The 8,962-nt window shown below is 55.5% G+C and overlaps 2 protein-coding genes across 2 annotated transcripts; both read right to left on the bottom strand.

The window, feature by feature from the left end:
* FAM187A (family with sequence similarity 187 member A) lies at nt 1–1,245 on the bottom strand. The gene has a single exon (XM_054224754.1). It carries the CDS (start codon nt 1,243–1,245, stop codon nt 1–3), a length of 1,245 nt encoding a protein of 414 aa, XP_054080729.1.
* A 2,069-nt stretch (nt 1,246–3,314) lies between these two features.
* CCDC103 (coiled-coil domain containing 103) lies at nt 3,315–8,765 on the bottom strand. The gene is made up of 3 exons (XM_054224494.1): nt 8,173–8,765; nt 5,476–5,608; nt 3,315–3,907 (listed from the first exon to the last, which is right to left on the bottom strand). Exons 1-3 carry the CDS (start codon nt 8,313–8,315, stop codon nt 3,458–3,460), a joined length of 726 nt encoding a protein of 241 aa, XP_054080469.1. The 5' UTR covers nt 8,316–8,765; the 3' UTR covers nt 3,315–3,457.
* Nucleotides 8,766–8,962: the final 197 nt, after the last annotated feature.

Genomic DNA, 8,962 nt, shown 5'->3' with positions numbered 1-8,962 from the left:
CTATGTCCTGGCAGGGGAGCCAAACGCCCGCTGGCAGTGGCGGCACACATGGATGATAACGAAGACGATGCTGATGAGGATGTAGCTCAGGCTGATGGCCTTGATGGCAAAGATTGTCTCGGGATCGCTGAGCGTCCGCTTGCGCTGCTTCTGGTGGAACACGCTGAGCCGGAAGCTGGCCACCATCTTGCCCTCATGCCAGCAGTAGTAGATGCCTCCATCGCTGACTTGGACCCGCTGGATGTGCAGGTGGTTTCCGTGGTCGATGAAGACCCTCATGCTCTTGTTGACGCCGATGAGGTAGCGGGAGCGATAGAGCCGGACAGAGTCCTTGTCCCAGGCCACAGCGTGCTCCGGCCGGGCTCCTGGGCATGCGATGACCAGGCCACTTCCAACAATCTGCTTGTGAAACTGCGTGGGGATGTGAGGCAGCCAGGGCTTCTCACCCAGCTTGGAAATGACATTGGAGATGGACTGCATGCCTTCCTTGGAGACCTCCTCCTTCAGGCAAGGGGTCAGGCAGCTTCGGATGGCCACCTCGGGTCTCCGGAGGCGGACAGCACACTGGAAACGTGGGGGGACAGCCCTCGAGCCACAGGACGTGACATTGGGGATGGCGGTGCGATAGCGAGGGTGCAGCTGGCCGCTCCGCACATAGCAGAGCCCGATCCGCCGCTGCTCGCCTCTCACCCCACAGCGGTCGCATCTGCTCCAGTCCCAGAAGGTGGTGAAGAAGCTGAAGAGCTTCTCCCTGAAGTTGTCCTGGACGTGCTGGCCACTGTCCAAAAAAGCCACCGTGATATGCTTGGTGGGCTGCACGTCCACATCGTAGCCATAAAAGAAGTCCCCTTTCTTAGTGCCACACAGGTAGTGGCCCGAATCCGTCACTTGGGCTTGGAAGACAATGAGACTGAACATCCGGATACTGAAACGCTTCAGGATGTTGCTGCTCACGTTGATATGTTGGGAGTCAATAACTACGGTGCCAGCAAAGTCCGTCAGGACCGTGGTTTTGTGGCTGCCCATGTTCTTCTGGAAGTACCAGACGACAGAAGAGACCTCTTTGGGCTTGCAATTGCAGGGGAGCTCGAAGGTCATGTCAGCCAAGTAAGCAGCATTGTCAAACATCAGGAAAGCGGGACAAGCCATTCTACTGAACACATCTCCTTTATCTTCAATCGCAAAAGCATGGAGAACACCTACCATGCAGAGGAGAACGGCAGCTCCTGGCAGCCTCATCTCCATCGCGCCGGGCGGTGTCTGCAGTCAGCAGAACCAACCCAGCCACCGCGTCCTCGGCAGGGACGGCAGGAACCCGCACGAGGGGTTGGCAGTGCCAGCGCCGGGCAGGGACGGCGCACACACCACCTCGCTCAACAAAGATGGGGTTTGCAAATGACTCACCTGCCCATAGCGCATGTGGCTGACAGCAGGGATCAAAACAGCGGCTGAAATATCCCATCTCTGCTGAATATCGGCTGGGAAGCAATCCGTCCTGCCCCGGGGCAGGCTGTCCCCTGGGACACGGACTCTAGAACCTCCGCTCTCTCCCAGCTGCTGTAGAGTGTCGTTGGCTGCGCCCCGGGCAACGAGCTCGTTCGTGCAGCTCAGCTACAGAGGGAAGATGCAGTGATGGAAAGCGTGGTGGGAATAAGGGAACCACCAATGTCTTTTTGGAAGACTTGTGCAGTTAAGTATTAATTATTTCTCTGATCCCTCTGAGCACAATGAACCCAGTCCCTCCTCCGACGGCAGCTGACCTCTGTAGCCCAGAAGAGGTTTCAAACACGGTATTTAGACTTCTACATCCTCTCTGTTGGCTTTCCAAGGGTTTGTGTGTGGAAGCCGCTCCGCACAGGTAATGTTTGATTCCCCCTCTCCGAGTGATCAAGTGAGGCTTTTTGTTCACTGATGCTGGAACCAGCCCTGGAGGTGTCTTAAGTGCATCTCTCCTACAGTGAAGGTGAGATATTTGCTCCCCGTTGACTCTCGCTGGACTTTCAGCTCCGCTTTTGGCCCTTCTTGAGCAGATGCTCAGATCAGACCATGAACTGGCTGATCGGGAAACGGACCCCAGCTGGTGTAACAGCCTGTCCTCCCGTAAACGTTCATCCAGCTTCTCCTGTACTTCATTTCTCCTGAGTCTTCTCACCAAACCGTGGGGATTTTTGCCCTTCCCCAGGCGATGGGGATGCAGCAGGCTGCTCCCATCCTTGACATCGGATGTGAGTGCAAGCCCTGAGCCTCAGGACTGCTGAAAGCACTGTGCCTGTTCCCACCAGAGCTGTAACTGTCGTGCCAGGGCTGTTGATGCATCAACATCCTCCATCCTGACCTTAGGAAACTCCAAGATCTTCATTGTTTTGTTTAAGGCTTCAGCTTTCTGCTTTCTGCTAGTCCTTGGGTTTGCAAGCGTTAGGCAAAGGCAAGAGGAATGGCACCCACAACAGATCGCAGGGACACAGATGTCCTCAAGATAGATGCCACAAAGCCCAACATTCACTTGACAGGCCTCAGAGAATTTAGGTGCCCAGTGGTTTCTACAGAGAAGGTGGGAGAGGGATGGTTAGAGTCTGCCAGGGTGACTACATTTTGCTCCTCTAGCTGGGTTTTGCAAGAAAACAGACCTGACAGTAGTTTTTGAGCTGAATTCAAGGGAGTCTGAGCACGATAATATACATTGGGCTCCTCAGCACACTTGGGAGAAGCCTGAGGATCCTCCCAGACCAGAACTGCAGGAGAGCTCGGTGGGCAGGTGCTGAGCTGTGCCATGTGAGGGCCTCTCTGAAGCCTGCAGCCAAAGCAGAAAGGCTACTCAATTTAGACACACTGTTAGACAGCCCTGGAGAGTCTCTTTGTTGGAGCGAGGCCTGCCAGTTCCTTCTAAATTTCAATTTATGTGAAATTTCAGCAAATCAGCATCTGAGATCATAGGACCATGAGGTGACGGGTTTACCCCATGCCTTGCTAGTTGGGGTAGAATAATAATGAAATAGCTGATCGGAACAGTCCCAGACATCCCACCTTGCACAGCACTTCCACCTCCATCAGCCCATTCTACCTTCAGAGTTTGTTAAACATGACGTGTCATTGATTACGTTTCTTAAAACCCCCACAGAGACAACGGCCAGAGATGAAAAAGGTAAGGGATGATTTGGGTTTTGGTTTCGCTTTCAAAAAGAGCAGCCTAGATTTTTCTTTCCCCCACTTTTCTCCTCATCTAAGAGATCCTGACAGAGCTGTTCTGCGAGGACACCCTGCCCCAGAGATCACAACACACTCCTCTCGGTAACTAACCTTTATTTGCGCGGAACTAGTGCTCTGGGTGGCTCCCAGGTAGAGAGAAATGTACAGCCATGTTCAGAAGTATCCGATTTACCTGTCTCGCACAATGTCTGCTGCTGAATTCAAGCTCTTTTGCACTCTGGTTCTGCTCGACCCTGCTGCCTCTGCTCCTTCAGTTGACCTGGTAACATTTCATCAGCTCCATCACTATGCTCTCCTCAGCTTCCTTTCGCTTCGTGAGGTGGGCTTCCCACTCTGCTTCGCAGCCAGCCGGTCTGCTGGGATGGCCAGCAGTCCCAAAGCTCTGCAGCTTCCTAAACAAATCCCTGCTGCTCTCCTTCTCCGACTCACTCAGAAGATCCACGTTTAACCCGAAGCGCTTGGTGCCCGAAAGGCTCTCTAAGATCTGAAGAACGGCATCTCTGTCTTCATGACAGACGTTCTCTGCCAGCACCGTAAGGAATTCACCCAGGAGGCCAAAGCCCAAGTCAGCCTGAAAGATTCTGCCCAAGGCCTTTCCTCCCAGTTCAAGCAAAAACTGGTATTTTTCTTTTCCGCTTTTTAAGCATCTGCGCCAATCTCTGTAAAATTCGGCAGAGGTTCCAGGCAGTTGATCCAGCTCCTGAAGGAAAAAAATAGTTACCAGTTCCTTTTGGTTTGTTCCCACTTGAAGATTTTTGTCACCACCCCCCTCCCCGATCAACCTGTGGATGGCCGAGATGTTTTTAATCCAGGCTTTGACAGCTTGAAGGGCTGCATAAAGCCTGTGAGGTGGCCATACACAAAGACAAAGAAATACCAGGTTCCTCAAGCCCCAGAGAAACCAGAGAACTTCAGGGGAAAATAACGGAAGAATGGATGACACACGAAGCCCAGCATGGACGAACACAGATCAGTCGTGGAGTAACCCCAACCCTAACCAGAACCAGACACGCTGCCCACTCCGGATCCACCATCACCACTCGGGAAGGGATCTCCTGGAGAGCGGAGTAGTTCAGTGTAAACCTCTGCTTCATCTCGAGCACTGTGAGGCAAATCAGAGTGAGGAGATAAAAGAGACGTAAACCCCAGAAAACACGCAGGTGGACCTAACGCACCATCTCGTCACATGCTGCCTTCGTACGGGTCTGCGGCAGAGAGTTCGTGCTACAAGAGAGAGCCAAGCTCAATGTGGCATCTCCAGATAAAAGGAAATCCTGTTTTGTACAATATGTAATTGAACTGCTGAACTCATCACCGCTGGCTTAACTGACGCACAGACTGAAGGAGGATTAAAATGTTTAGGCTTTTATACCGATAGCGAGAACAAGGCACAGCAACATCAGGCTGTGTCTAAACACAAGACAGAGGAGCCCTGGAGATCAGAGCCCGAGCGCTAACGGGATTAGGAACAGAATTTACTCTGGGGAGATCATTGCTCAGTCCAAGAAAACACAAAGCTACCTAGAAGAGCTGCAAAAAGATCTCACAATAAACAGGCAAATGAAATTTGGCGTCAAAAAAATCCATGAGAAACATCCCCGGCTCCACGTCCAGCGACCAGGACTCTCCCGCGTGGGCTGAGTCCACCGAAGGGGACAGGACAGATGTCACTCAAATCACAAATGACCGGGATAGAAAACGTTTAGTCACGATTTCCCACATGTGAAGAACTAAGGAGCATCCAGTGAAGTCATCAGGCAGCAGGTTTTAAACAAAACAGCACTTTTTCGTATCATGCATAATTAAACCGCAGGGTGAGAAAGAACTGGCTGCCTTCACGGAAGATCCGCGGTCTGCAGCTATTAAACGTGATGATCCAGATGCACAACGCTGGCTCGCGGGCTCCAAACTGCAGCCAGCTGGAGGAGTGCGGTCAAGGGAGGGCACTCTTCCCCAAGAATCTGTTACTGGCCACCATCAGAGGCAGGGTATTGGGAGCTCTGGTCCGACGCTGTGCAGCTGGTCTTAGATTCCCACGGGGCTGAAGCAGACTCTTCTCGGAGCAGCTGGTGCAAGCTCTTCTCAGACACAAAGGAAGGGCCAAGACTGAACCCTGTGGTTGTCTAAACACCAACGTTCCTGGGGACTTTAAGGGCTTGCTCACATGTAGAGATATTTCTGAATCACTCTCGCATTTTAAAATAATACCCAAATTATTCTGGAGTAATTTTGAGATGTGGACAAAGTCCTGGAAAGCTTCTCCCTCACCTGGGGTATTTCCACGTTGCTGGCTTGTGGGGCCTTGGCGTGGACTGCACAGGGATTCCACAGCACGTTCCTCCTCATACCCATCTTGTCCTTTTTCTCCAGGGGCTTCAGGTGTGATGCCAGCACGATGTTCCTGCAGGCAACAAGAAGGGGATGGGATATTTACCAAGATCAAATACTTTGAGGCTTTGAGCTTCTTCACCGAGGCAATTTCTGAGTTTGGGCCATAGGTATCACCCAGAGGGACCCCGACAGGCTGGAGGAGTGGGCCCATGTGAATCTCATGAACTTCAACAAGGCCAAGTGCAAGGTCCTGCACCTGCACTGGGGCAATCCTCGATATCAATACAGACTCGGGGATGAAGGGATGGAGAACAGCTCTGCCGAGAAGGACCTGGAGATACTGGTGGTTGAAAAATTGGACATGACCCGGCAACGTGCGCTGGCAGCCCAGAAACCCCCCGCAGCCTGGGCTGCATCCCCAGCAGCGTGGGCAGCAGGGCGAGGGGGGGATTCTGCCCCTCTGCTCCCCTCGGGGGAGACCCCCCTGCAGCGCTGCCTCCAGCTCTGGGGCACCAACAGCAGAAGGACATGGAGCTGTTGGAGCGAGGCCAGAGGAGGCCCCGGAGATGCTGGGAGGGCTGGAGCCCCTCTGCTGTGGGGACAGGCTGAGAGAGCTGGGGAAGAGAAGGCTCCGGGGAGACCTTGGAGCCCCTTCCAGTCCGTAAAGGGGCTCCAGGAAAGCTGGGGAGGGACTCTGGATCAGGGAGGGGAGCCATGGGACGAGGGGGAAGGGTTTTAAACTGAAAGAGGGGAGATTGAGATGAGATCTGAGGAGGAAATTCTTTGCTGTGAGGGCGGTGAGCCCCTGGCCCAGGTTGCCCAGAGAAGCTGTGGCTGCCCCATCCCTGGAGGGGTTCAAGGCCAGGTTGGCCGGGGCTTGGAGCAACCTGGGCTGGTGGGAGGTGTCCCTGCCCAGGGCAGGGGGTGGCACTGAGTGGGCTTTAAGGTCCCTTCCCACCCAAACCAGTCCATGATTCTGTGATTCTATCAAACAAGATCAGGATTCAAATGACATCATGAAGCATCAGAGATGAGTCAGAGGAAAACAGAAGATATTGCGTGGGGCACTCGACAGGCACATCCTCCTCACACACTCAGTGTTAATCCAGTCATTAGGACCAACGAGGCAGGAATCTCCTCGCAGCACCGTGGTTCCTGTTCCTCCCCAGCACGGGGGACGGCTCACTCCCCAGGAGCTGGGCATTTCCATCCAACACTTCCTCCAGAGCCTGACGAACTGGCAGGGCATCGTTTCCTCCTGCCTTTTTCTCAGGGTACCCTGAAGTTTCTGCGGCTTTGGGACTTCTGGAGGAAAGACCCTAAATTCTTACAGCACCTCGGGCTCGGGACTGCTTCATAGCTTGCAGCGTGCTGGGCAGGTACGTTTTTGTGGATTCATTTGAATTCGTCATCTTATTACACTGACATCTGTGACTTAACTACAGCAGCCCCGACTCAGTGGCTAATGTGGTTCTTCACATCCCGTGGGATGAATCCCTGCAGTTAATCCTCCCAACAACCAGCAGGAGATCTTTGAAGGGCTCCTGGTCTCTGCTCCTGTGCTAGTGTGGGCTACGCCAGTGAAGATGCTGCACTCACAGAGAGAAGCTGCTCCGTTCCCTCCCTCAGATTATTTCTACTGTTACCAAAACACTGATAAAACAGCTTAAAATCACTCGGGAATCCTTTTATAGGACTGGCGAGAAGGCTGGGGGGAAAAATGCCAATTTAGAGAGTTTTCCTGCCTTTCAGGGATCAGATGGCATGACCGAATGCAGGCAGAGATGAAGCCATGAAAGGAATTTGATCTAGTCCCATATAAGTCTACCAAGGGGTGGGGAAAGTTCCAGACGGATCTATAGGTGGATCCAGGACTTTGGCAGGCGTTGGGAATGCCTCCACGGAGCATCCCTGCCATCCCCGGGCCACAAGCCTACTCCCAAACCACCTTGGACGAAGCGGTGATGGGCTTGGGAGCACAAACACGCTGGGTGGGATGCATGGGGACACGCATCACCCTCTTCTTCTGCACCATCCCCATGGCATGGGATGTGTGGGGAGGAAAGGGAGGGCAGGGCAGGCTGGCAGGGCTGGGAGGGTGGGTGGGAATGCAGAGAGAGGACACCAGGCTGGAAAACGGACACCATGCCATCCCACTGCTGGTCCACAGCTTGGCCACCATGGGGACCTGCCAAGGAGCTGGCTGTTCCAGGTGGGAAGAGCTGAGATCTTAGCCCCCCCACATCAACACAATGATTTTTTGGAGGGCAAATCTTAAACAAGGCTGAGATTCTGTCCTACTGGGGCTCTGTGACACGGGGCCAGGACCCCCGAAACCGGGTTTGCTGCCCCGCCAAGCCGCGTTCACGTTCCCCTGGAGCAGAAAGCACAGATAATCAGCTCAATCCCCTCTCAGAGCAAGGTTTGAGCTCAAAACCCGCCGGGTGACCTTGTCTCTTGAGAGGTCCCAAAATTGAAGCTTCAAAAGAAAGAGCTCCACGGGTTGGAGCCCGTGGGCTGGGTCGGCCCCGTGGCACTCGGCACCGAGCAAGGTGACGGCATCGACGAAGCCCGTCGGGGTAGGGAGGGACCCGAATCCGCCCCCCCCCCCGTCCCGGGTGTCCCCTGCCGGACCTGAACTCCTGGTAGGAGGGGACGCGCTGGCGCAGGGCCCGCAGCTTGGCGTCGTTCTCCCGCTCCCGCCTGGCGTCGGCCGCCACCGCTGCCCGCAGCTCCCGCTCCAGCGCCGCAGGGTCCAGAGCCCCGTCCGCCTCCATCCCGGCCCCTGCAGGGACCCCTGAGGCCTGTGGGGACGGGGATGGGGGGAGGGACACAGGGGACGGGGTGCAGAGGGACCCCACTCCTGTCGTGACAGCCCTGCCAGGGCTGGCCTTGGAGACCTCACTCCTGTCACGACAGTCCTGCAGGGCCGGCCCCGGGGATCCCACTCCTGTTGCGACAACCCTTGCTCTTATTGTGATAGTCCCGACAGAGCCGGCCTTGGGAACCCCACTCCTGTCGTGACAGTCCTGCCGGGCCGCACACACCACCAGCCCCAGGGGACCTCACTCCCGTCGCAACAGCCCCGCCAGGCCGGGCACATGGATGGCAATCGGGAACCCCACTACAATCGTGACAGCCCCACCGGGCCCCGGGGTCCCTCACTCTGTCGCGACAGCCCCGCGGGGCCCCGACACACCGCCAGCCCTTGGAGCCCCTCACTCTATCGCGACAGCCCCCCCGGCCCCCGAGGTCCCTCACTCTATCGCGACAACCCCGAGCTCCCGCAGCCACGCGCGGGCTCCCCTCCCGTCGCCATAGCGACCGTGCAGCGCGAGGAGGCCCCGGCGGGGCTGCCCCAGACGCGCCTGATCGAAGCGGCCCAGCCGCCCCCAGCTCCCCGGCCCGACCCGCGGCCACCGGG

This window comes from Rissa tridactyla, chromosome 19 (assembly GCF_028500815.1).
Source record: "Rissa tridactyla isolate bRisTri1 chromosome 19, bRisTri1.patW.cur.20221130, whole genome shotgun sequence".
Taxonomy (NCBI): Eukaryota; Metazoa; Chordata; class Aves; order Charadriiformes; family Laridae; genus Rissa; species Rissa tridactyla.
This window is presented reverse-complemented; position numbering and strand designations above follow the sequence as displayed.

What these genes read in the sequence shown, in the direction of transcription:
- FAM187A (XM_054224754.1), bottom strand. Translation starts at nt 1,245, where the DNA reads ATGGAGATGAGGCTGCCAGGAGCTGCCGTTCTCCTCTGCATGGTAGGT.
- CCDC103 (XM_054224494.1), bottom strand. Translation starts at nt 8,315, where the DNA reads ATGGAGGCGGACGGGGCTCTGGACCCTGCGGCGCTGGAGCGGGAGCTG. An exon ending in CCCTCCTACCAGGAGTTCAG is followed by an intron (nt 5,609 to 8,172) that starts GTCCGGCAGGGG and finishes TGTTGCCTGCAG; the next exon opens with GAACATCGTGCTGGCATCAC. An exon ending in GCAACGTGGAAATACCCCAG is followed by an intron (nt 3,908 to 5,475) that starts GTGAGGGAGAAG and finishes TTTTTCCTTCAG; the next exon opens with GAGCTGGATCAACTGCCTGG.